The 25,395-nt window shown below is 64.2% G+C and overlaps 2 protein-coding genes across 5 annotated transcripts in view; both read right to left on the bottom strand.

Moving 5' to 3' along the window:
• Positions 1-1,436: 1,436 nt before the first annotated feature.
• Positions 1,437-3,227, bottom strand: HES6 (hes family bHLH transcription factor 6). Of its 2 annotated transcripts, none has more exons than XM_016144261.2 (4): positions 3,066-3,227; positions 2,894-2,980; positions 2,706-2,787; positions 1,437-2,477 (listed from the first exon to the last, which is right to left on the bottom strand). In XM_016144261.2, exons 1-4 carry the CDS (start codon positions 3,147-3,149, stop codon positions 2,053-2,055), a joined length of 678 nt encoding a protein of 225 aa, XP_015999747.2. In that variant the 5' UTR covers positions 3,150-3,227; the 3' UTR covers positions 1,437-2,052. The 2 variants fall into 2 exon arrangements, with proteins under 2 accessions (XP_015999747.2, XP_015999748.2); XM_016144262.2 differs by having other exon boundaries at positions 2,349-2,477; positions 2,746-2,787.
• A 3,970-nt stretch (positions 3,228-7,197) lies between these two features.
• Positions 7,198-25,395, bottom strand: part of PER2 (period circadian regulator 2) — a 35,014-nt gene continuing 16,816 nt past the window's right edge. For 2 of the 3 annotated variants that reach the window (XM_016144259.2, XM_016144258.2), the window contains exons 8-23: positions 24,894-25,036; positions 23,097-23,175; positions 20,943-21,049; positions 20,373-20,526; positions 20,033-20,141; positions 19,167-19,292; positions 18,676-18,760; positions 17,424-17,583; positions 17,216-17,340; positions 16,327-16,491; positions 15,308-15,538; positions 13,530-14,344; positions 12,243-12,429; positions 11,448-11,640; positions 10,356-10,506; positions 7,198-9,127 (exon numbers count right to left, since the gene is read on the bottom strand). In XM_016144259.2, coding sequence (XP_015999745.2) covers positions 8,978-9,127; positions 10,356-10,506; positions 11,448-11,640; positions 12,243-12,429; positions 13,530-14,344; positions 15,308-15,538; positions 16,327-16,491; positions 17,216-17,340; positions 17,424-17,583; positions 18,676-18,760; positions 19,167-19,292; positions 20,033-20,141; positions 20,373-20,526; positions 20,943-21,049; positions 23,097-23,175; positions 24,894-25,036 — 2,980 coding nt within the window. In that variant the 3' untranslated portion in view covers positions 7,198-8,977. Of the gene's footprint in view, positions 9,128-10,355; positions 10,507-11,447; positions 11,641-12,242; positions 12,430-13,529; positions 14,345-15,307; positions 15,539-16,326; positions 16,492-17,215; positions 17,341-17,423; positions 17,584-18,675; positions 18,761-19,166; positions 19,293-20,032; positions 20,142-20,372; positions 20,527-20,942; positions 21,050-23,096; positions 23,176-24,893; positions 25,037-25,395 lie in introns of those variants that run through there. The other variant, XM_016144260.2, reaches the window with a different exon arrangement.

Here is a 25,395-nt window from a genome sequence, read left to right as displayed (position 1 = left end):
CACCAGCCAAGGGCTGCGGGCAGCCTCTGAAGCAGAACAAAGAAAGTAAATGGAGTCACCTTGAATCCTCCGGAAAGGAGGCTTGGTTTTAGCCTAGTGAATCCTGCATCAGACTTCTAACCTGCAGAACTGCGAGAGAACACATTTGTGGTGCTTTAAACCACCAAATTTGTGGCAATTTATGGCAATCGCAGAAGGCGAATGCAGAGCAGGATGGCAGCGTGGGTGTGGAGTTGTTCCAATGGCACGGGAGTTCACCACAGTGACCTTTGGGTGCTGCTGGGAGCCACAGGGGACCGCGGTCTCACAGGTGGGACTATTCATCTGTGTCCCTGTAGACACATCCTATAACCATCTCTGGGGCAATTAAAATAATCCCAGGAGTATCGTTTCCATCCTCTTGGGTCCTGTCTTATGGACCTGCCTCCCCTTCTTTACCCCTTGATCGACTCATCCTGTCGCTAAAAATTAAGGTTCATCAGGCTAGAGCCCGGTGACCGAGATCTAAGATTGAATCGGGGGAGCCGGCGTGAAACACGCCTGGCGGCCAGGACCTGCCTGGGGGCTTTCGTAAGAGGGCTCTTGGGAAAAGACGTTCTCCAAGCAAAGGCACAACGAGAGAGGGGACCCAGGTGTCAGTCCTAAAGTGTCACACCTCCCCCTGGGCCTAGGCCCTACCCATCCAAAGTGAGAACAAGCTGCTTTGGGGTCCTGGAGCAGCTGAGGCTGGGCTGCCTGTGACAGTCACTGCTGTCCACTGATCACATGAGCTGCAGGCCCCAACCCAGCCAGAGGGGGGCAGTCTCCCCACGGCCCAGCTGCCTATGCCGTCAGTCTCCTTGCAAGGCTTCTGACCTCCTGGGCCCGGGTCGACCTCCAGTCCAAGTCGCCTGCAGCCATGGCGCTTCCACTTCAAGCTATGAACTGCGTGGGTCTCCTTGTCCCTGAGGTCACTGGCACTGGTGGAAACTCCCTCTTCAGTCCAGAAAAGTGACAACCTAACACAAGTAGACTGACATCATGCTCATGGATCCTGACATAGGTTGCGTCTCTGTAAGAAACTTGCAAACCATGTGGCTGGGATTTAGGCATTCCTTTATTCCCGGGAACTCAGGAAGCAGGAAGCAGAGCGGTCCAGGGCGGACTATTGCCCTGTTTGGTTACTCTGCAGACAAAGCCTGCATGATGACATTCATCTCCAGGCCGCACACAGTCCCAGGGGAAGCGGGCCAGCCCCGAGGACCCGCAGGCGAAGCCCATCGGGAGAGGAAGCACTGCAGGCTCTGAGACGTGCCATGGTGAGCCATCACCACCGCCATCACACTACGCGCTTTGCTGACAAAGGGTGAGAGGCTTTAAAAATGCCCCCTGGCATTAGACACAGGAAAATGTGCTTAATTTAGTATTCATACTTTTGCCACATTAATGACACATCATTTAGTAATACTTCAAAAGGATAACTAACTCTCCAACATCCTTTATTTAATAGGTTGGAACGTTCGATGATAACCTGATACACAAACTCAAGTGTGCTAAATGCAAGATATATGGGAAGTCTCTCCCACAGCTGTGTGCAATGCTGCACCTGCCTCCCCTGTGTCCTGGCTGAAGTGGCAAGTTCAAACTTCTACTCAGGACAAGGCTGCCAGGGCCTGAGGTCTCCCTCTGCGGGGACACCAGTGCTCAGGAAGGAGGAGAGGCTCAGCACCACTCTGGTCACCTCTGGCCCCCCTGCCCCCAACCCACACAGAGCCTGAGAAGGCTGGGACAGGCGAACCCCAGCTAGCCCTGGTAGCTCTGTGGGATCCTTCCTGCCCTTTGTGGCTCCCACCCTCCCCCCGCCGGGCCATGGGTCCATAAAAGTTACTCCTTTAAGGAACAGGGCTAGGAGCCTGGCTGGGCATCCAAGGGCTGCTGGACTGGTGCCCACTGGAGAGAGTAGGGGCGGGCCTGGGGGACATCCGGGATCTGGCCCACATCCAGAACTCAGCGAGGAGTGACTAGAGCACGAGGAGGCCAGGCCCAGCCCCGCAGGCCCTCAGCTGGCATTGGTCACCAAGGTCTCCAGACGCTCTGGGGGCCCCGGGCAGTTGTCAGGCTGCTCAGGGCCCCGGGGACCGAGTCTGGCCCCTCTGCAAGGGCGCGGCTTGGTTCAGCCTCGAGGGCCTCTTCCAGGTCGGAGTACATGTCGTCCCCGGGGCCCGGAGGGCTGGGTAGCGGGGACGCCAGGGCCCCTCCCGTGAGCCAGCCGCTTCGCCTAGCGGCTCCGGGAGGCCCAGCCAGGGCGTCCTCCAGCAGATCCCGGAAGCTGCTGCCCTCGCGCAGCGGCATGGATTCCAGCAGGTGGTTCAGGAGCTCGGCGGCGACGGTGGTGTCGATGGCCTGGCACGTGGACACGAACGTGTGCACCTCATGCATGCATTGGATGTAGCCAGCGGCGAAGCGCTCGCTCGCTTCCGCCTGTAGCTGTTCGCGCCCTGCGCGCGGGGATGGGGAAAAGAGAATCGCACCCGGCCGGGTGAACCAGGACTGCCCTGTCCTGGCCCGCGGGGACGGGGCTCACCGAGGCGATGCACGGGCGCGCCCTACTCCGGGGCCGGGAGGAGCCTCGGCTCCGACAGCACAGGGGCGCCGCGCGGGGAAGTCTTAGGTCGCGGGCAGGGGGCGGGCTGTGAGAACGCTCCCCGCGCCCCTCCGCCACTCACCGCGCGCCCGGCCCCGCAGGGCTCCTTGCACGCGCCGCACCGTCAGCTCCAACACCTCCGCGTTCTCTAGCTTGGCCTGCACCTGCGCTGGCGGGGGCGCCGGGTGGGGCGGAACGGTGAGGCCGGGCACCCGCCCACCCGCCTCCCGCTCCGCAGCCCCTGGGCGCCCGCCCGCCTGCAGGCCTCACCTCGGGGCCCGCCAGCAGCAGTCGCAGCTCGTGCAGGCTCTCGTTGATCCGCGCGCGCCGCTTCTTCTCCACCAGGGGCTTCCGGGCCTGCGGGAAGCCGAAGACTGAGCCCTAGCAACGCGGGGCGCGCCGCGCAGACCCCTGTAAGCCCGCCCGCGGCCCTGGCCCGCACCTTACGGTCCCCCCGCGCCTCCCAGCCTCGGTCCTCATCCTCCCGGCCGGCACGGAGCCGTCCAGACGCGAGGAGCGGAGCCATGACTCGCACAGTCCGGAGCGCCGCGAGCGCACTAGGCGCCCGCGCCCCTGGCCTCGCCGCCTGCCGACTCGCTAGGGTCCCGGTTTCCTCGCTTCTTCCGCCGACGGCGGCCCCGCCCCTTTTATAGAGCCTTATTTACATTTCAATGCACCGATTGGCCAACTGTGTTTGGAGCCGGCGGCCGGGAGGCGCGCCGCAGCCAATGGGAGCGGTGGGCTTTGTCTAGCCCCGCCGCCGGCGTCGACTGGCAGCTGGCGGGGCGTGGCCGATGGGCGTGGCCCCCGCTCGGCCTCCGCGCGACCCCCGCGGGGGAGGCACCCAAGGAGGTGGTGACCCCAGAGAGCTGCGGTTCGGGGTGCGCTTGTTTCCCTCCATACCCTGAGCTAGGCGCCCAGGTCAGTTGTGCGCATCCCTCTACTCATTGCTCATTCGCTCGTTCACACCTGCTTCGTTCACGGATGCTGCCTGCGGAGAGGAGCGCTGTGTGCGAGCGTGCCAGGTCCGGGGAAGGCGGGCCAGGGCCAGTCAAGTCCGCGGTCTCCAGACCTGCAGGGTCTGCACTGGGTGGCTGTGGAGCCCCGGAGAGGTGCGGGCCCACGGCAGCGGAAGCATGCGCGCGGCGCCCTGCGGGTCTTGCGGACCTTTGGGTCGGAACGGCGGAGTTCCAGGCCGCCCGCCACCTACGCGGAGATCCCGGCGGGCGGGGTTCGCGGCCGGCCGGCGTCGTTGCTCCTCCGGGCTCTCTGGTCGTCCCCCCACCCCTGCTCTTCCTCCCCTTGTCCACCTCTCGCCCCCCTCAAGCTGCCTGTTCTTTCCTGGCCATCATCTCTGTCACCCCCTGAACTCCCCCATCTTCTCCTAATACCCCTCACGCATTCGGTCCCCCTTGACCTCCCTTCCCCGGCCGCCTCCCCGCCACCCCCGCGCCTTCCCCTGGTTCCCGCCCCCACCCACCCTCCTTGCTGCCTCCCACCTCCCACTCCTCCCTGGTCCCCACTCCTGCTCGTCCGCCCTGGCCCCCCTCTGCCAGTCTCCTGCGTCCCCCAGCCGCATCCCCATTCGGCTCCCTTCCCTCCCAGCCCTCCCCCTGCCAGGCTCGCGGAGGCCGCCGTCTGGACCCCGTAACTTGATGCCCGTGACAGTTGGCAGCTGCAGCGGCTTCAGCGGAGAAAAGCAGAAAAGCGGCGACCTCGCCAAGAGCGACAGGTGTTGGCCGCGCCTTTGTCTCTGCCGGCTTTGTCCCGCGGGCGGGCGGGGGGCGCGTCTGTGTCCGCCAGACGACCGCCACCCCCACCGCAGCCGCCCATCTGCCGGCCCCGCCTCCCCATGGGTGCGGTGCGTGGGCAGCGGGGCCGCGCCCTTGGGCAGCGCTCTGGAGACCCCTGTTCCAGGGGCCTGCGTCCGTCCAAGCAGCTGGGCAGAGCCGCAATGCCAAGACGCCCTCTGGCTTTTGCCTTCGGTCCGGAACACGCTCCGGCGCTCTCCGGTCCCGCCTCAAGGGCCGTTTTGTCACTGTTTGGGTCTCAGCTTTGCTATTCATCTGCTTGGTGGGCGCGCACCTGCCCCCCAGGAGCGCCGCACCCCCACCCCCGCCCCCCACTGCTCACCCTGGATTCAAGTGGTCAGGTCTGGCCCGCAGCCTCCAGCCTGTGAGCCTCTCTGCTTGGGGGTACGGTCTGACCCAGGACCCCACGAACCTGGTCTTGCAGAAGCACCGGGTGGGTAGGGAAGCTCACAGTGTGTCCCGAGCCTGGCTGGGAGGCAGCACAGGAAGGGGACCCCCAGGGACTGCAGTGGTGGGGGGCTAGGTCACAGGCACTGTCACCAGGCGCCTCGCCCCTGCCCCCTGAGGACGGATCTGGCCCCCTCCAGGTGGCTGTTCATTCTGGGCTCCCACGGGAGGGACCTGCGCAGGTATGGCAAGGTCAGCGAGAGGATGAAGGTCCTCACCAGCTCCTGGCCCTGTAACCCACCGGGCGGCCCTCCTGCTGGTTCCCGCCTGTCCCTCAGTCTCCTCACAAGCTCTGAGACCCAACTGCCCTTCCCCCCCACTTCTACTGTGACAGAGGGGGGCTTGAGTGGTAGACCCCAAGTTGGCCGGTAACGTTATTCTTTTTTGCCGTTTAGACATCACCTCAGGGAAGGAGACACCCCCTCCCCGCCCCAACACGCGCGCCCACACACACACACACACACACGCGCGCGCGCGCACACGCACCTACGGTTAAGTTTGCATTCCTTTGAGCAGCGGCAATGTGGAGAAACTCCCAGTGCGCTCTCGTACTGATCCACACCCTCTCGGTACCCGTTATGTTGCTTGCACAAGGCCAAACAGGCATTCTAGAACGTCCTCCCTCACAGGCAGTTCATGCCGGAACAGGGCCCTGGGGCCCCGGGGCAGGCCTTGGGGAAGAGGCCACCAGAACACCTGACCGGATGGCGTGCGGAGGGTTGGCGGTGGAGGGCACGATGGCCAGGGATGCGCGCAGGAGGACGAAAGGCCGCGAGGAGCTCCAGGGAAAACGAGACGGCGCCCAAGGAGAGCGGCGTGAGCTCAGCGCCCGGCGCAGCAGCCACTGTCTCCGTCACGGCCCTGTCCAGGGGGCGTTGGTGTTTAGGATCGACCTCTAGAGAAGGCAAGGAGGGCTTCACTGTGCGTACAGGGCCCGCTACTCAGTTGACTGTAACGTCGAAAGGGTGAGACTTGTCAGGAGGAGGTGAGGGAGGGCTCGGGACCACAGCCGTGTCCTCCGGGGGCTGGGGGGCGCTGAGGAAGGCCGTTTAGAGTCGAAAGGGCGAAATTAAGTTCTGGGGTGTGCCTCCGTGTGACCGAGTGTCTTTGGGGAAAAGCACAAGGACAGAGCGGGCCGTGTGCCTTGGTTGGACTGGAAGTTGCCTGAGGTCCCATCCTGAGGCCGGCCTCAGTTTCCCTTGGCGGGCCCACCGGCTGACCGACTGGCCTGGCCTCCTCCTCCCAGAAGCCCGGCTGCTCTGTCTCGAGGCCGCCAAGCCCTACTCCCTCCTTTGTGTGGCTTCCCCGAGCAGGCCCCCTTCCTGCCATTTGTCCCCCTACCTTCAAAGGTCACCAAGCAGACTTCCTGAGCATTTGGGCCCTTTGGTCCCCTCAGATCCAGGAACAGAGGCCAGCAGAGGCTGGGCAGGGATGCGGTGGACACAGGAGGACCAGATAGCGGCAGGGGTGGCAGGCTATAAATCCCCAGGGAACAAAGGCACTGGGCAGCCTGCGGGTGTGTAGGCTCCTTGCAGGCCATCAGCCCAGGAGGCTCTGAGAATCTTTTAGTTTGTAAATAAGGAGGGGAGATGTGCCCTTGGGATTACGTGGTAAATAAAAATGCAATTGAGAGTCCCCGAAGGGACTCGGAAGTTCATTGAAACATCCACATCTGGCCATGTAGGGCCAGTTCATAGAGGCCTCCGTGCTCACTGGAAGGACTCTGCCTTCTGTCCCCCCCCCAACACCCCCCATCCCCATGTCGCTTGGGTTCAGGCAGCCAGGCCAAGAGGCAGAGTCAAGCCCTCCCTCCCAGTCAGGGAGCCTCTGGAAGGCTGGGGGCTCCGTCCAGCAGCCGCGGCCTCCCTGCTCTGACCCCCATGGTCCTTTATGACCTCGCCACTGTGGAAGGAAGGGCTGGACAGGTGGGGTGGGGCCAGATTGTGACAACCTTGGGAGTGCACAAAGGGAACAGAGTAGGTGTCTGGGGTCACCACAGAGCGGGGAGCAGCTCCAGGGGCTGAGTGGAGTGCCCCGCTCCACCTGCGACCAAGCCCGGGGGAGAGCCGGATCATAGGGTTCGATTTATGCCCAGAAAGGTCACTGGGCAGGGACAGCGGCAGCTGCCGCCCGGGGGGAAGAGGCACGTGTCACTCAGACAGGGAGGGCCCAGCGGGCAGCGCGCCAAGCGGGGGCGGGGGCGGGGGGCCTTGTGACAGGGTCCCTGACGCAGACCCTCTAGAGTTTTTCTTTAGTCTTTTGAAAATCTCTGATCCCTATTCAGTTTTTCTTCTGTTACATTAAAAATACATACAATAAAAATATACTTACTTTATTTACCAATTTTCTAAAAGGCAAAAAAGTCATAAAAAGACACAAGCAGTCGAACAAACATACTGCACTGGGTGGAGAAAGCTCGGTTTGCGCGTGAACAAACCCCTTGTCCGGCAAGGCTCGGCGGGTCGGCACCGACCCAGAGCTTATTTACATTTCTTCTTAGGAACAGATGAAGAAGAAGGCTCAGTGTAACATCGAGAGTCGTCATGATACCCGTGGAAGCACACCACCAGCAGCAGAAGACGGGGCGCGGCGCCGTGTAAACAGCCTCACCAAACGCGGCGACGTCGGCGCCGCGAGCGGACGAGCTTCATAAATAATGCGATGATGCTGGCGGCGAACATTCAGACAGCAGAGGACGTTTCGGCAGCTCGTTTAAGTGACAAAAATGTGACCTTCACTCTCGTTCACTCCGTCACCGACGTGACGCCGGAGGCAGGAGGCAGCATCTCACTGCCACACGCGCTGCTCGACGCGACGCTACTTTGTAAATGAAAAAATCCATTTCAACGGCGTCTTGTGTTCGAGTTTGTAAAAACAGGATTAATATTCAGGCGTGAGATGGTGTCGCGATGAAAACCAGCTGGACGCGAGCGGACGTCACCGTCGCCCGTCCCAGCGGCCACTTCTCCGTCGCGGGGCGCGGACAAACCTGCCCCCTTCGGTTCCCACGCTCGGTCCGGCCTTAAGTCATCGCTTTAGCAGTGGGACCTTCTCCCTCAGTCCAGGGACCAGGAACGTCGTCCCAAACAGTCTTTGGGGCGTGCGATGCAGCATGAGGTTCAGCAGAAAGCTGGGCAGACTGGCCTCACTGCCCCCCGTGTCCCAAGGACGCCAAAGTGCCGGCGACACTAGGGGACATCGCCGCGGAGGCTGGAGGCTGCCCCGAGCGAGGCGGGGCCCATGGACGGGGAGGCCGCGGCCTGAGCCCGGGGCCGGGCTCGCGGCCGGGGGTGGGGGGGCGTCGCCCGCAGGACCAACACGACGGGCCTGGGCGCAGGGAGCAGAGCCCGGGCTGCAGACGGAAGCCACCACAGGGACAGGACCAACGACGGTGTTATCCACGCGGGGTCACGGCCTGGGGGGGTCCACGAGCCGTGCTCGGCGGGCCGCGCTGGTCACAGGACCACGAGGCTTCTTCAGTGCGGAGCAAGCGTTCGCCTCCGTCACCGCACACGAAGATGCGTCAGGCTGCGGGTGTGCTGAACCACGCACACGCCACGGGCGCGCCGCGATTAGAAAGAAGATTAGGAGGGGCTGTGGTCCCCGCTGGGCGTGATTTTACACCGCCGGGTCTGACTGAGGGGAATGCAGACGAGCAGCAGCCCCGGGGAGGACAGGATGCCCCCTGTGCAGACGCGCCCTGGGAAAGCTCCGGGAGGCTGTGCCCTCCGCTGAGCCGCATGTGGTCACAGCCCGTGATGCCTCGGGACACCCCACTGGGGGCCCGTGGACACTGGCGCGGCGGACAGAGGCTCAGTGCGGCCCCCCCGACACAAAGGGGGTTCAGCCTTTCTCAGCTTACGTCACAAGAAAGCTGTCTTCCCCATAACCCAAAGTTCACATCAATATTTTAAAATGTAAAAATGTATTTCTTCCCAAACCCTTCCTATCCTCCACAGTTTTAAGTCACCCTTCAGAAAACTATGTTTTGGGTTTTTTTTTGTCTAAAACAAGAATAAACCAACATAAGTATACCCGCTATTTCATTAGAAACAAACATGACGCTGTCCTCTCTTCCCATGGGGCGGGATGGGGGTTACGTCTGCTCTCCGTTTTTGTGACTCAAGGGGGGTCCATTTTCCTCTTCTTCGGTGCCTGCCACTTCGCCAAGTCCCAGAGCAGGGCTGTCCTCCTCATATGGCACACAAATGTCGCCTTTTCCCTTGCTTTCACAGTAAACACATTCCTTAAGAGAGAAAAATGAAATCAGTCACAAAAATGAGATCTTCATTACAAAAATGCAGCCCAGCCTGAGTGAGGTGCAGGCGACCAGGTGTTAGCTGTGAGGGGGACCAGCAGCCTCTAAGGGTGCTGCTCAGCTGTGGGACCCCTACCTGCTCCCGAGGGGCCCCACACTCAGCTCCCCAAGGTTGAGGGAAGTCAGGTCCTTATCTGAGAGGCGGCTTTGCGTGGAGAAGGGGAGGCTCGGCTGGCAGCTCACCCTCTATTCTCTGGAGGGCCCGCTCCCGCTTTCTGCCTGTGGGACCGGGAGTTGTTACCTGCCCTCTGCAGCCTCAGTTTTGTCATCTGTAAAATGGGGTACGGATGACGTGCCGGCCTCATCTGCTCATTGCCCGACTATGCGTTAGGCCCCTGCCACGTCCCAGGCATGCTCTAAGCACTGGGAGCCAGCAGTGAACAAAGACAAAAACCCATGTCCCAGTGGAGGGGACAGTACAGGGAATGCGCAGTGCCCCATAGTGTGTGAAAGACAGGAAGTGGGGAAATGTGGGGGACGTCCGTAACCTCACAGTGGACATTCAGAGAAGGCCACAGGAAGGGTGACTGTGGTGGCTGGAACAGGTCCCCAGATTCTTCGACACGCCTTCCTCTCAAGCTGGAGCCCCACCGCCGTCTCCGTAAGGGGGGACGGGAGTGAGTGGCTCGCCTCTCACGAGGAGGACGTGCCGGAAGCGACGTGTGTGGCTTCCCTGTCCGTCCTGGGGAAGCCGCCGCCACGTCCTGAGGACAGCCCAGCAGCCCACGGAGAGGTCTGCGTGGCGCAGGGACCCAGAGGCCGCCTGCCAACGGCCAACGCTGACCTGACAGGCATGGGTGGGAGCCTCGCGGGGAGCGGGCCCTCCAGATGGCAGGGGCCCCAACACCCCGCCTTCGGTCTCAGGAAAGACCGCGCCAAAACCACCTGGCCACGCTGCCCGCGAATTCCCGACCCACGGAAGCGGCGGGGGGTGAGGGATGGTCACGGCCTAAGAAGCTGAGCTCGGGCCACCTGCTGCGCCGCACTGTGTAGCCAGCGCAGCAGCGTGTGCAATCCGGGGCGAGCCGTGGGTCCGAGGAAAGAGGACCCCGGGCGGTGGGGGGCGGACGCCCGCCTGCCAGTCGGCACGGCCAGAGGCCAGTGCACTGGGACGGCAGGGAGGGGGGAGGGGCGGGAGGGCGGTCTGGGCGCTCACCGCCACGTCCACGGCCGCGGGCAGGCCGCCCGAGCGCACCCACGGGTGCACCTCCTGCAGCTCCTGCTTCTGGCGCTCCGTGAACCTGGGCTGCAGCCTCTGCAGCAGCTTCAGCCTCGCTCTGTCCTCCTGCAGAACGGCTTCTGGGTCCCTTCACGGCGTTTACAAACAGGACAGTCAGCGGGGCTCGCGGCTTCCGTGTAAAGAGCACACTCGTTCCCTACCAGCTCGGCATTAACGACGGAATTCTGCGTGACTGTGTTTAAGGCACGTGGCCTTTTCACTTAAAACAGATTACTCTGCTTAAGGTAAAAATCTCTCTCGTAAATAATCTGGTTTTTCCATTAAGATGACAATCCAAGTCACAACGTTAGTTTTTCTTTAGACCAGACGGGGGCGCCAGGTGTCTGCAGAGGCTCTGCATGGATGGTTAGTCGGGGAGGGTCTCCCAGGGGGGCTGCGGGTGGAATGCCTTCCCTGCCTCCCACTGGCCCCGGGCCAGCTTGAAGCTGCCCTGGGGACGAGCCAGACCCCCGACCCAGCGGCCTGGCCGTCTGAGCCTCAGGGGTGACCAATCCTCCTCTCTCCACCAGCTTCTCCACTGAGCGGGGTCTGCAGGGACCATGATGGTTCTTCAGAGCAGCCTGACGTGGACGGGGCACAGCTGGGGCACAGACCCGGGGTCACTACAGAGCAGCTGGTGGCCTCGGGCTGGTCACCTGCCTTGACCCTTGGTTTCTGTATCTCTGAGACCACACACCCCATCTGCCCCACAGGGTCACTGAGCCCCAGAGCCTAAGAGCCCGTGTTGGCGTAAAGGCTCCGTACGCATCAAGTGTGACGCCCTGCAGGGTGCTGGGGCCCACCGTCCCCGGAGCCTGCAGCAGGCTGCCCTGCGGGGCTCCGGGCCCACTGCCATACCCAGGGCTCTGTGGGACCCACGGGACCATCTGGAAGGACCTTGCTTCTCTGTGTGCTGCACGGCACTCGGTCTGAGAGCAGGCTTTCAGAGGGACGTGCCCCGGGGTGGTGGCCTTGTCAGGAAGTCCGCCGCCCAGCCCCCCGCGCCCCCCGGACGCGGCGAGCGGTTACCGGGAAGGCATCTGGTACGTCATCATGACGCCGTCGTCCGCGTCGGCCATCAGCAGCCAGACGGGGTCTTGCAGGACGTACTTGATGAAGCGCTCGCTCTCGGCTCCGTCTGCCTTCGCCTTTGCTTTGTGGTTGTTCTCTGAGGAGTCGACGCTTCCGAAGTACTTGCTGGTGTGGCCCGTGTCGCTACTGCCTTTAAAACACAGAGGTGGCGTGTCAGAGCCCCCGACGCTGCGTTCGCCCTGCGTGACGTGCTCTGTGGCTTTAGTCGAGAGTCTTTTGGGTAACACGCGCCCATTTTGGTGGGGTCCCCTATCTCTTCCCAGCTCCTGTATCACCCAGATAACTAACACTGGGGTGTCAGCAAGCACGGCGGTGGTGGTTCTCCTGGGGGCCCCCGTCTCAGCAGTGGGGCCCCCTCCCCCATGCTCCCTCCTCCTCATGGAGCCAGGCCACAGAGAAGCCGCTTTGCTTTTGGAAAGCAGGGTGGCGGGCCCCGAGTAGCTCCGGCCAGGTCAGCCCCCCTCGGGAGAGGCCAGCAGATGCAGAGACGCGGCAGCTCCCTGCAGGGGCCGGGTCTGTGACAGCGGGTCCCGATCACACCTGCACCATCGGCGGGTCAAACGCCCTGAGCACATGTGGCCTGTGGCGCTCGTGGAGCTGGGTCCCCGGAGCACGGGAGGCGTCGAGGACGCCCAGGTGCCTCATATGAGAATCTTCCAGATGCACCAGAAACCCAGCAGCCTGAAACGCGCCCGCTCCCCCGGGACTCGGGCGCTCCCGTCGCCGACGTACCTGTCCCACTTCTGGACACGTCACAGCCCAGGGAGCTGGAGCCCAGGGAGTCGGAGGTGGCGGAGGCCCCGCTTCTGGACAGGGCCGACCCCGCGGCCGAGCAGAGGTCCTCGCGCAGCAGGAGGTCCAGCAAGTCGCTGGACGTGGAGAGGGCGTCGCTGTTCTGGGCGTCTGAGGGCTCGTCACGCTTCGGGGACAGGAGAAGACGGTCAGGGCGGCGGTGGACAGGGCCACGGTCAGGGTGGTCAGGGCGGAGGCACGGGACCCAGCCCCCCGGAGCCGGGGGCAGCGGAGGGCTGCGGGGCGGCTGTCTGCACAAGGCCACTCGGGGGCAGGGCGCGGCGCGGCGCGGCCGTGTGCTGGCCCTTCCCGCGCACGCAGAGCGAGCAGCGCCGTGGGCGCTGGCCCCACGGTGAGTGTCTCCACTGTGGTCCACAAACGCCATCCAATGAAACTCAGTTTGGGAGCGTCACACCCAGGACGGCAGTTCTGAGGTCCCTGCGAGGAAGCCCAGGCCTGCTCCTCCCCACAGGGACACGGAAGCTGGAAGACGCCTCTCGGCCCCTCAAGGCTGTCCTGGTGGCGGCAGGCTCAGGCTCATCCTGGGAGCACCCTGACTCTCCGAACCCTGGAGCCCGCACTGTAGGCCCAGGATCCTGAAACCAGGTCAGGAGGGCGGCTGGCATGGGGGGCTGATCTGTGCTGACCGATGAGGCTCTACCCCCTCTCCCAGAGCAAAGGCTTGGGGCCCCCCCGCAGTCCCCCCAGCCCCGCCTCAGCTCCCGCCTCTGCGCAGCTGAGCCGAGCTCGTACAGAACACGGAGTGTTTCACGGGGCGGTCTCACCCCTCTGCTACCAGGATTCCAGTGCCAGGCCTGTGTCCCCGAAGGCTTGGGAGGGGGACTGGCCGGCACTGGTCTCAGCTCTCCCGTTTGCCCCCTCCTCGCTGGTGGGCGCCTGGGCCACCATTGCCCCCCAGGGAGCCTGAGTTCTAGCATTTAACCTGACTTGCTTTATCCCTGAATTTTCCATCCAAGATTTCGAGGCCCATGACAGGTCACCTATGCGACCATCAGACAGTCTGTCTGTCTGTCTTCGCTCAGATCCCAAGACAGAAAAGTCCCCGCTAATGTGCTCGTTCAGGGCTGCGTCACTGGAAGTGCCCGTTTTGGGCACAGGTATTTATGGCAAACCGCGATGCCTGGGAGAAACCGCGATGCCTGGGAGAAACCGCAAGCGCATGAAACGCCCGCGTCTGAGTGAGGATGGGCGTCGCGACGTGCTTACGGTCGGCGGTGCTGGCGGCTGCCAATCCCAGGAGGTGCCGGGTTTGCTGTCGGGCCCGGCGCCTGTCGCCCCCGCGGCCCCCGCGGCCGGGGTGCAGCCCTCGGGGGCCTCCTCCAGCTGCAGCAGGTTGAGCTGCAGGGGCGAGCTGCCGCGGGACTGGAACAGGGGTGGGGACGCCCGGCCTGTGGGCCCGGCGGCCGACAGGGGGGTGGCCGGGGTGGCCACGCGTGATGCTGGCGGCCCACGCTCTGCCCGAGGACAAGCGCAGGGCCGCGTGGGGGGCGAAGTCCGGCCGGGGAGCTGGGGCTGCGAGGCGGGGGTCTGGGACGCGAAGTTCGGCTGGCTGGGGAAGAAGGCCTGGGGCAGGCTGGGGGTCACTGGGGCGAAGGGGTAGCTGGGTAACACCAACGCCATGACTGGGGCCAGGGGGGCGGTGAACGGCGCCGGCTGCACTGCAAACTCATGCGGGGCGTCCATGGGCACCGTGGGCACGGCGAAGCCGGCGTGGGGAGCCATGGGTGCGGCCACGGCCCCTGGAGCTGGCACGAGGCCCGGGGCCGGGAACACTGGCAGGGGGTACGCCGGCACGGGGCTGGGGAAGGGCGCTGCAGGGCAGCTCGACTGGGAGGTGTCCGACGCCGACCAGGCCGTGGCGTTCAGGCCCACCAGCGGGGGCCGGTGGGGCACGGGCCCCCCGGACCCGGTGCTGCCAGAGGAGTCGCGAGGCTTGGCCCGCTTAGACTTCAGTTTCCTGTTCTTCCCGGTTTTCTTCCACGATGACTCTATTCCCGTGGCATTTCTTAGTCCAGGGGCAGCTACGACAATGGGAAAACAAAGAGTTAAAATGTAAACACGTGTCTAATCTCTGTCACGTCAACTCTCAGAGACTTGCAGAACCTCAGCAACTTGAAGCCACTGCCTAGTAACAGTCCCACGTTCCCAAATGCCAGCATGGTTGGGTCCACCACGCAGTTTTTCTGATCCTCAGTGCAGTGAGAAAAATCAGGGCAAAACGTTAGTTTTCATGAAACTACTCGGCCAATTCGCAGGACTGCCCCCAGCTGCAAGACCACACTCCTCGCTCTCTGCCGACGCTAAAAAGCGTCTCTTCTAAGTGACGGCGCGTGGTGGAGGCGAGGGGTATTGATAAGCTGTGTTTAACCAAGTGGCAACTCCACGCTGTCTCCCAGCATTGGCTTGTGATGTCTCATGTCATCTAAGTTGGGGACTCGGGAGCCGGGCTCCTGGGCCAGAAAGGGGCTGAAGCAGCTAGTCCACGCCCCCGCCCCCGCCCCCCTGCCCTCGGACCGTGGTGCCTCTCGGCCTAACACGCAGTGTCGTGGACCCGCAGGCTCCGTCCGTCGTCCATACGTCGGCTCTGGAGCCCGCCGGCCACGCCCTCCTGCTGCACAGCCGGGCGCGCCTCCCTAGGCACCCGCCAGCACCGTGCTCAGGCTCTTTGGGTGAGTCAGCCTGTGGCCCGCATGGACGGGTGGGGTGAAGGCCCCCGCCCTTCTCAGTCGCCCAGCCGGCCCTGCGACCGCCCGCGCTGCGCGCCACAGGGTCTAGCCTGGGGCTGTCGCTGCGATTACAGCACTGCTCCCCTGGGAACACGACGTGGCATCCTTGACAGGGTTCCGCCGAGGCAGACTGCATCGCCGGTAAAGCCACAGTGCACATGTCCCCAGCTGGGGCATTTCACTGTGCACAAGCCACCAGGACCCGGCCCCGTTCAGGATGTTTCAGAAACCCACGACCCGCCGGGCGCCCCCGCGTACTTCTCTCGGCCGACTGCCCCTTGGACCGCTCTTGCAGGTAGTAGTGGCAGCGAGACTGGAGAACGCTGAGCCTCCTGGTCTCCTTGAACTTCAGCAGGAAGCTCTGCTCCTCCTTCTGGGTGTGGGCGGCCAGCACCTCCTTGGTGAGGCCCAGCCTCCGGAAGGGCTCTTGGTCCTGGCCGAGGCTGCAGTCCAGGGACTCAGGCCCACTGGCAGGGTCTCCCATGGTCTCTGGAACAGAGGACGCAGCCTGTCCTGGGCGAGGGCCCCCGTGTCCAAAGCCAGTGACGGGCGTCTGTGAGGCAGGCGGCCGCTCACTCCGCATGTGCCCACGCCCCAGCGTGGGCCCAGCCCGCGGCACCCACAGACAGCCCGCTACCGAGGGGCTCCTCAGACGGAAGTTGGGGAACCGTGGGGTTCCAGCCTCTGACGAGCAGGCTGCTGCCAGGCTGTGTCTAGCTTTAGTGCGCAGCAGGCGAAGCCTGGCGTGCGGACACCTGCCTCCTGGCTCAGGACCATGCACAGCCACACGGACGGGGCAGGCCAGGGGGGTGCGGTGCCATCCTGGGGGGGCGTCTGGAGGACGACGCGGGGACACTGGCCTTGGCTGGACGGCTGTGCAGGCCTGTCCTGGCTCCCGCCCGCCCTGGAACGGGAAGCCGGGGCCCCGCGGAGGGGCGAGCGAGGCCGGCAGGGCAGGCGGGGGGGGGGGGGGGGGAGAGGCCTGGGCCCCCTGGTCAGTCCTGGGACCCGGGCTCGGCACCACCAGGCCCGTCCTTACTGACGCCTACGCAGACGACTGCCAGCAGGTGGCGCCAGGGCGCAGTGCCCCCACTCCACAGGCCCAGCTGTGCCCCGTCCCCTCACCCGGGTTTCCTGGACCACCCCCTTACGGGGCAGTGGTAGGGTTCTTCTGCACTTGCATAAACTTAAAGGGCATTCTGAGGTGACAGTGGACACGCCTAACCCTTCGGGCCACAGTCAGCTTGCCGTCAGCGTCAGGCGGGGCCGCGGCGTACCGAGCTCGGGCTGCGGCTTCTTGTCGCCCACGTGCACGATGGTGCTGCTGTAGCTGCACTGGCTGGTGAGGGACACCACGCTCTCCGCCTTGCCCGGCAGCGTCAGTGGCGGCAGGTGCGCCCCGACGTCCGCGTGGCTGTTTATTCCAGGGGGCGCAGCCGCCTCTTCAGAAGAGAAAACGGAAGAAGACACAGGAGCGCGTTAAACACGAGCCGTTTGGGTGTGCGACGCCACCTCCGGATGGGTCCAACACCCGAGTGACTGTGCACGTTCCGGCAGGCGACGTGCTGTCCTCCGGTTCTCATCAGAGGGCACAGGCGGACACGGGAAATTCTGAAAGGGCAACGACTCCGCCCTTGCATCCGGGGTCCTCCGGGCGGGGACGGGGTCATGGGCCTTTGCCTTGTGGGGACGGGCCGCCTGCCGGCCAGCTGAGCGCCAGCCAGGGGCTGGCTTCCCCTTCCTGCACCAGGGCACAGACCGCGCAGCACGGTGCGCTGTCCAGCTGAGTGTGCCCATGCCGGCAACGCCCACCGGCAACACTCATGCGGGAGCGGCCTGAGACTTCCTGTGACTTGAGCTGATACCCAGACCCCGCGGGAATGGGCTGCCCGGGAACAACAACCTGACAGGCCCCTGGGCCCCCAGCTGCCCCGAGGGGCCCTGTTCTGAGTCTGGAAGCGCCTTCACCTCCAGCCTGTGAGAAGGTCGCTGACGTGTGAGCTACTCTGGTCCTTTCAAAAGCAGCTGCCGTTACACACCATGTTCCCAGAGCTGCTTGGAATTCACGGGGGTGGGAAGGGGGGACTCTGGGCTGTCCGCCGACGCCTGAGCCCACCATGCAGATCTACGCACGCTGTCACACATTCAGCCGCCCCAACGCAGTACCTGCGGGAGGTGGCCCGGGGCTGCCTGTGGCCTTCCGCTTGTCGCTGGCCTTCTGCGTGGGGACGTTTGTGGGGAACTCACACTTCCTCTTCAGGGTGGTGGCCTCACTGCAGCTCTCCAGATACCTGTGAGGAGGGTCACAAAGTCTTCAGGAAACAGAGCCCGGAGAGCAGGTGACCACCGAGGGGGAGGCCAGAGGTGCCCGCACCTGATGACGCTGTCCAGGCAGCTGATCTGCTGGTAGGAGCCGGCCGGCTGGTTCCTGAAAGCCAGCTCCTCGGCAAAGGCGGCCTTGGGTGGGCTGGCGCCTGAGCTGTCCTCCATGGTCCGGACGGCCGTCACTTGAGCAGGGGAACCACTCTGCATTTCTGAGAGAACGACAAAATTGTTCTTTCAGAGAATGCTTGTTTTCCCCAAAGAGTACACTTTATATTTGCACGTCTGCCTAAAGCTAAGGCGAGTGATCGGGACACACTTCTCAGACACTGGCATTCTGGCGTGAGCTGCTGCGCCTTCTGCCCTCGGCAGAGGGAGCCTGGAGGGTGCTGTCGATGGGGCCTGGGGCTGTCCCCAGGGTCCAGGGCTCGCAGTGAGAGAGGTCAGTCCTCACTGAACTCCTGGGCCCTTGGGGCGCTTTGCGGTCCATCGGCAGCCCCGCGGTGGAGGGCCGCTCTTTCCAGACACGACCGCCTGGCGGTACTAACGACGCTGCCGTGTGGCCTGCCGGACACTTCTGCTCCCGCCCTCACCCCCTGCGGCGCACACTGTCCCCAGAGGCCCTGGGGGCAGAGCCAGGGCCTGCTCACAGTGCGTCCCCAGCAGCCCCACAGACGTAGCTCGTAGTGCACCCGCAAAGGCAAAGCGCATGTTGGTGCGTCTCGAAGGCCAAGGGTCCCGGCCGAGCGGAGCCGTGGGCAGGCGGGAGGCGAGCTCAGGCCCGGCGTTCCCCACAGGAGGTGAGGCCTGAGCACTAAGGATGGGCGCGCGCCCAGCAGGGGGGAGACGGGGGTGTGCGTGCGTGCATGTGGGCATGAGGGTGTGGGATCGAGCTGTTGAGTGGGGCAGACAGAACACCCCCATGCCGGCGGGACCCCATGTGAGCTGTTTCCGCTTCGGACAGGGCCGGGCTGGAGTGCCTGCAGCGAGCGTGTGTGTGCGCGTGTGCGTGCTCGCGCGTGGCCCTGAGGCCACTCTGTAGGGGGTGCACAGGCCTGCGGGGCGCCAGGCGCCCGCACGGACACGTGGGTCTGCGTGTCCAGGGAGTGAACGCAGCTCAGGGCGTGTGGGGGCGCGGCGAGGCGCCCGCCGGCTCAGTCACGGAGCCCGTGGAGCGGCCGGCCCTGGGCAGGCAGGGTCTGTACGGCCGACAGGCACATTCCCTGCCGCCCTGGAGCCCAAACAAACGCCGTCCTCTCCTTCCCGGCTCATTTCTCTAAGGAAACGGTGAGTCGTTTTTTTACCTGTAGAAGACTCTTTCTTCTGTTCTCCAGATTCATCAGAATAATGATTTTTGTTTTTGACCTTGTTACCATTTTTAGGAATTTCCTTGAAGAAAAACAAAATGAACACACTGTTCACCACGGGAGACGTCGGCCCCCAGGGCGAGGATGAGAAGGGCCAGGGCCACCCCGGGGAGAGGAGCGAGTTCCCACGGAGACCCCGGGGAGGGCGGCGAATAACGGAAAAGCAAGGCGATGGCGTGGCCTTGTCTCCTATCCTGCAGCTAAACCTTCCCTTTTGCTTGATTTGCCTGCTTTAAATAATTTTCATCCCGAACTGTAACCGTAGCGTTTAGCTGCCTTAACTCTCATATAAAGTCAGCCCGTGACCGGTTCAGAGGGGAGCCAGAGGGGGCTGAGACCGCCAGGGCTTGGACACCGGCTCGGGCGGTGCTGAGCAGCCCACGGCTCCCGTGGGCACCGCGGGCCGGGCCCGGGGGCGGGGCACCTACGGCTCTGCTGCGGCGGGCATCCTCGTGGCCGTTGCTGTCGCTGGAGGAGGTCTGGCTCATGAGGTGCTCATGGGACCCGTTGCTCCCCAGGCTGCCGTAGCCGCTGGAGCCGCTGTGGGGGACGGGCTGGGGGGAGAGCAGACAGGAGGCCTGGGTGCAGGGCCGGGGCCAGGGGTGCAGCCGGCATGCAGGTCTGTCCTCCCAGAGCCGTGCGCGCAGACGCGGTGACCAGCCCAGGGGCGCTGGGCGAGGACAAGGAGGAGGTGGTGCTGTGTGGAAACTCGGTCAGGCTGCGGCAGGCTCCCAGCCGCCACCCGGACCCCTCACAGTGCGCGGCCACCTCGGGTCTGCTGAGGGGGGCTAGAGACTAAGCACGACAAGTCGGTTTCACCGCAGTCTGGCGGCGGAGAAGCAGAGGGCGGCTCAGCCCAGGGTTCACGGTGCTCTCACTAATTTTTCTTGAGTAGTATGACCCCAAAGACAGGGGCAGGCGCCCTCAAATTCCCCTTGCTGCATGCACGGCACCCTGCACTGGAGTGCTCCTTGTCCACATGTGAGAGGCCACACGTGGGGCTGGCTGAGTTGGGGCGCAGGGGCCTGGACTCATCCTTTAGCTGCTAGCCCAGGGCTGCAGCTCAGAGACAGATCCCCCAAAAGCGCAAGGCTGGGGCTGCCCCAAACTGGGCGATCTGCAGGTGCGCCCGACGGTCTAGGGCCCATCACAGACTTCGCCCAAACCAGCCGACAGGGCAGTGCGGAGAACAGGCCCCAGTGCGGGCGGAGCAGGCCGGCCGGGCCCAGGCCTCGGAGCAGCGTGCAGGCCGCAGGCCGCCTGCAGGGCGGGCGTCGCGAGGCGGAGCACCCACCTGCAGCAGCAGCCGGTGGATCTGCTCCGTGAGCTCCTGAACGCCGGGGTGCAGGGCCTTCTCCTCCGGGCACGGCTGAGCAGAGAACACGTCCTCGTTCAAAGGGCCCCTGCGGGTTTGCACGAGTGTTAGCTGGGGTGCCTGTTGCATGCCCCTGTGGGCCCCGTTTCTGCCCTGAAGCCTCCCGGGCTGCCACTGGCCTGCTCACCACCCCCTCCTCCCACTCACCGCTCTGCTTGAACCTGGGGCAGGGGGCAGGTCACCACAGCCAGGTGGTGGTGGGCCCACCGTCTGCTGGGGGAGCGAGGCCCTGAGCCGCCGGGGCCCTGGGAATACTCACACCCTGACTCTGTGCCGCCCGATGATGAAGGAGATCTTCCTGCTCCAGGGGTTGACGAAGCTGGACCAGCTGGTGTCCAGCGTGACGTACTCCCCGTTGCGGGCGCGGAACCGCAGGGGCGAGGAGTCGAAAGGCTGTCCGCCCGACTGCACAACTGGCAGGGAAGAGCCGGTCAGCACGTGTGCGGCCGGGGGAGACAGGCGGGGCACCCTTGCGTCCCCGACCGCCTGGAGACTTAGGAGCTGCTGAGCCCTGTCCCGAGCCAGCGCGTCCAGTCCCCAATCTGCGCTAAATCGCAACACGGGGCTGCGTCTGGCGCTGCGATGGTGTGTGTCAGGACTCACAGCTCTGCTGGCTTCGGGGCACATGTGCTGTCGGCCACCCCGGCCTGGGCCCTACGTCCCCCACCACAGATGACCCTGTGTGCCCTCCTCCTGCGCGGTTGGGGGTGGGGCACCCGCCTCGGCCTCGGGAGCCGACCCCGCCGGCCTCTGCTGGCGTGGGCTCAGGAGGAGCCCGGGCGCACCCCAGCTTTGGTCAGAGCCTCGGGATGGGCCCGAGGGGACCTACTCTTTCTGTGGATGGCGAGCATCAGGGGCCTGTCGCTGGGGTGGAGCTGCAGGAGCACGGATGTCTCGATCAGGTCCTGAGGCAGGTAGCCCAGGAGGGGGACCGCCCTGCAAGACAGGTACGCACGGTGTCACCGCTGCCGCTGGCACCCAGGCGGCCCCACACCTGCACTTGGGGACGCGTTCCAGAATGCAGCCTCCCAACAGGGTACCAGGCCATGGCCCAAACCACCCACTCGTGGGGAAGAGACAGCGCCCACATTCCCCAAGGATCCGAGTGTGGGGATCAGGCCGACAGAGACAGTCGGCCTTGAGCTGATGAACTGGCGAGAGAGCAGAGCACCCCCGGGGCCGTGACCCCAAACCAAGGCCCCGTGTGGCCCCGTTCCCGGCCGCGTGCTTTAGCTTCCTGTCTTGTTTCACTGAAGAACAAATCATGCACGTGTTTTCGTCTTTCTTAAGATGTTTTCTGTCTTTGTGTTGTTCATAAGTTTGGCCAGAGGTGGCCTGGGGTGGATTTTTTTTTTTAACGTTTCGCCTGGACCTGGAACCCCTGGGTGTCTCTTTCCCGCCTAAGGGGTTTTCTTTTTCCTATTATTTTGGCCCCTGTGCTGAGCCCCTGGGTGTCGCCGTTACTGGGACTGCCCTCTGTGCCCACTGGTCTTGTTTTCCAAGAGAATGTTTCTGCCAAACTTCCGCAGAGTCCTGTCTGCTTCTGCCGCGTCCCGAGCCCCCGTCCCGCCCAGTCCCGCCGCGTCCAGGGCCCCCGTCCCGCCCAGTCCCCTCTGCTGCTCAGCTGCTGCCCCGTCTCCCGCGCTGCAGCTCAGTCTCCCGCCGCCGGGGCCAGTCTTGCGGCATCACACAGATGCTGCCCGAGGCGGGCTCGTGTGCCGGCACGGGCCTGGGCACCTGAGCGCGGCCCCCTCCCCACGTGGAGGGCGGAGCAGGGCGGGGCGTCCTCGTGTGCCTGCCCTCCTCGCTCTCTGACCCCTCCTGAGCCCTCCTCGCTGAAGGCACACCCTCTCGGCTTTGTGTTTTCCTCAGCCCAGGACGTACAGAATGTTCCTGGCACCCTCCCAGCTCAAGGCCTGGCCAGGGGGAGGAGGGGTGGGGAGGGGCCTCGCTAAGGGAGGCTGTGCAGACGAGGCCCTTGACCCGCACCTGCCCTCAACCCTCCACCCCGCCACCCACACAGGTGAGCCGCCCCGCCCCGGGGTGTAAGCAGGCAGGAGTTCTCAGACTGCTGCGGGGGGTGGGGGGGGCTGCCTCAGCAACCCAGGTCCCAGGCCCCGCCCTCTGAGGCCCTGGAATATCCCCCTGAGCCCAGCCCGTCCCCCATTCTGAGTGGCCTGGGGCTGGGGGCCGCCATCCCTGGCTGCCTGAGAGAACTTCCCCAGGAGCCCTGTGGCCTGCACCCAGGGCTGGACACCCGGCTGTAGGGAGGCCCTGACCCTTGACAGCGTCTGTGGAGGTGACCATGGCCTGCTTCGGAAAGCCCGGCACACTGGCGCTTCTCTGTTTGCTCCCTGTGCGTCCCCTGGGCAGGCTTCTCCGACCGCCACCCGCATCCCGGGGCGCCTTCCGCTCTCAGGCACCTGTGCAGGAGCCGGGGCGCGCGCCCCAGCCCCGGCCCAACGCCGCCGGCCCGGGACCCCCTCCGCATCGTGGCCGCCAGCTGCAGCAGCCCAGGTGGGAGGCCAGGAAGGCGCACTGAGCGGCGGCACGGGGCTGGCAGGGCACTTCTGCTGGGACCCCGCCCGCCGCGTCTCCGGCCTCGACCCTACGCGGTCCCCAGCCGCACCGTTCTTTACTCATGCGTCCAGTTTTTGAAATGCGTTCAAACAGAGTGAGGAAGACAGACTCGGTCAGAACGGTCACCAGCTCCCCAGAAAGCCCCGTCCCACAGGGCTCGCGTCTCGGGTTTCCGCGACCATGTCACTGCCCGAAGGCCGTCACGCACGCCGGTCGGCCATCACACCCAGCTGCAGGCTGGCTCCGGCTCAGCAGCCTCATGTCAAAGGCGTGAGCCTGTGTCACGCCTCACTGAGTCGTGGGGTCACTCGCTCGGCGGTGAGGGCGTGAGGACGCGGTGCTGGCTCCGAGGCAGGCAGGAGCCTGGTGCGCACGGGGTGGCGGGGTGGTGAGCGGGGCCTACCTCTCGTCCACGTCCTGGAACAGGCAATTTGGTGTATGTGTGGTCGTGAAAATTCTCTTTTCAGGAGGAATTCTAGGGGCTGAAATAGAATTTTACACATTTCAGATTCTGAGAGATACACTTAATACAGTTGTATCACAAGCACCAGAGAACCCCACGTGGCTTCGGAGCCGAGGAAAAGTTAAAGGAGGCTCTGACACCTGCCCGTCGCCAGGGCGGCCGAGCGGACCCGCGGCCGAGGGCCGCCAGCCAGCTTCTCAGTTTCCACGTGGGCCAGTTTTAGCCTAGAAAGCTAGGAATTCCACATGTACAGAACCGAACTCCTGCTGGAAGGCATCGTTGTGGTTTTAACATCCCATGAGACGAGCTGCACAGATGCTTTTTAACCCTTTTCCCGTCCGCCCTGATAATACTTGCGGGCGGCACGGGCGGCTGCAGCGTTCACCCTGAGAAAATTGCGGGTGACAGCCCTACCCTCGCCCCGAAGTCTGCCACAAGATAGCTCACTTTTATTATTACTTTCACATCGCTCTAGCATATCGACAGTGTTAGGAAACACACGACACCATCCCGTTTACGGCATTCTGTTTTTAGCAGTGGTGTGTCCATCTACAAAACACGGTAATTCTGGTTGTGAAAACGTCAGAGCCCAGAAAGCTCAGCGCTCCTACGCATGGGCCGCACGTTTTTTTTTTTTTTTTCTAAAAGGGAAAAGGGTTAAAAACGAGTTGAGGGCTTGGATTCAAACTTGTCAGCAAATGTCACTGTACTGGGACTTCAGGGTTTCTAGGGTGGATGAAGGTAATTTGCATAAAGGAAATCATTGGGAAGAGGATATCCTGTATACAGGAGCCTATCGACTATTTGAAAGAAAGCCACATATTTAAAACTGTTTTAAAAAACCCGCTGTCATTGGCCACTGAGACCGTAAACGCGGTTCAACGTGGGCTAGACGGGCCCGAGGCCAGCGGCTCCCACGGCGCTTAGCGCATTCCCCACGTCGTGAGATTCGCCGAGTCCTCCTGCTGAGGACCGTGGTTCCTGGCCAAGTGTTGTGGCCAGCGTGAGGCTGTGTCACCGGCAGGCGATGAGGAGGCATTGCTAGGAGAGCCAGGGTGGCAAAATGCCTTGGGACCGTTGGGTTTTAAGGGAAGAAGCCAGATTTGGGGTTCTACTGGGGGGACAGGGTGGCCTGAGGGCCCAGGAAAGGACGCTGGGTGAGACGAGCCTCCGGCGACTGGACCTCCACAGACAGACAGCGAGGAGCAGAAACGGCGGAGCGAAGATGGGCGTGCGGAAGCCGGGCTCGCCCCGCGAGGCGAGAGGCGGCAGAGCCGCAGAAGCAGGTGCACCGAGGCACGGGGGAGGGGGGGGCGCCCTGCACTTCGTTCCTGAGGGCGCAGGGTGGCTTGGGGCTCTGAGCAGGAGGCTGTGTCCTTGCACTTCAGAGGGGCTCTGGGGGCTGAGGTCTGGGGGTGCGTGCAGGAGGGAGGGACTTGGGCCCCGGACTTGGGGGGTGGGGCTGTTCCCGCTGCACGGATGGAAGGCGGGGGGCGGGGTGGGGGGAGGCACGGCTGTCACGGCGATGGCCCGGACACGGGTGACAGATGTCTGCCGGGCACGAGGGGTGGTGTGGCGGGGGCCCCGGGAGGGCCGGGCGCCAACAGCGGGGTGCCTTCTCATCCCGGGACGGAGCCTCTGCCCAGCGCTGCGGGAGAGGCCGGGCTGGGGCCAGCCCCACGGGGCCGTTTCTGATCCCGTTTCTGACCCGGGGCGGGGGGCAGGGCCCGGCCTCACCTTCGTAGCCGGAGTGCACCCGCTCCGCCAGCAGCACGCAGCACAGCTGGCTCTCGGTGCCCTGCGGCTCCGGCACCCTGGCCAGGTAGGGCGTCATGCGGAACGGCTGGAAGCGCGCATCGCTCTCGCGGGTCCTCCCGACGCTGCACGGGAGGGTGGAGCGGAGGCTGCGGTCACGGGGCCGTCCCCACGCCGGCGGCCCCCTCCGCAAGCCTGCAGGTGGCCCCTGCCCTACCCCACTCGGAGCCGGGCCCCCGCCCTGCTCTTCCGCCCCCTCCCTCAGACTTCCAGCGACACTGAAGGTGAGTGCGGGGTCAGCAGCCTGAGCAGTGGGAGGTCCCCAGCCCATCTCTAGAGTAGTTCGCATTTCAGTTGGGGAAAGGGACTCTGCTCCAGCAGTGGGCGCCGGGCCTGGCCAGGGCTCGCTCCCGACACTGTGGCTGCATGCTCGACCAGTCACTCTGTTTCCGGCTAACAACTTGCGAAGGCTAGGGGTCAATTC

Source organism: Rousettus aegyptiacus, unplaced genomic scaffold (genome assembly GCF_014176215.1).
Source record: "Rousettus aegyptiacus isolate mRouAeg1 unplaced genomic scaffold, mRouAeg1.p scaffold_m13_p_2, whole genome shotgun sequence".
Taxonomy (NCBI): Eukaryota; Metazoa; Chordata; class Mammalia; order Chiroptera; family Pteropodidae; genus Rousettus; species Rousettus aegyptiacus.
This window is presented reverse-complemented; position numbering and strand designations above follow the sequence as displayed.

Bases quoted from the DNA above. Each gene is read 5' to 3' on its own strand.
- HES6 (XM_016144261.2), bottom strand. From the start codon at position 3,149: ATGGCTCCGCTCCTCGCGTCTGGACGGCTCCGTGCCGGCCGGGAGGAT. The intron at 2,788-2,893 runs GTGAGGCCTGCA...CCGCCAGCGCAG, and splicing joins TGCTGCTGGCGGGCCCCGAG to GTGCAGGCCAAGCTAGAGAA. The intron at 2,478-2,705 runs GTGAGTGGCGGA...CCCCGCGCGCAG, and splicing joins CCTGCGGGGCCGGGCGCGCG to GGCGCGAACAGCTACAGGCG.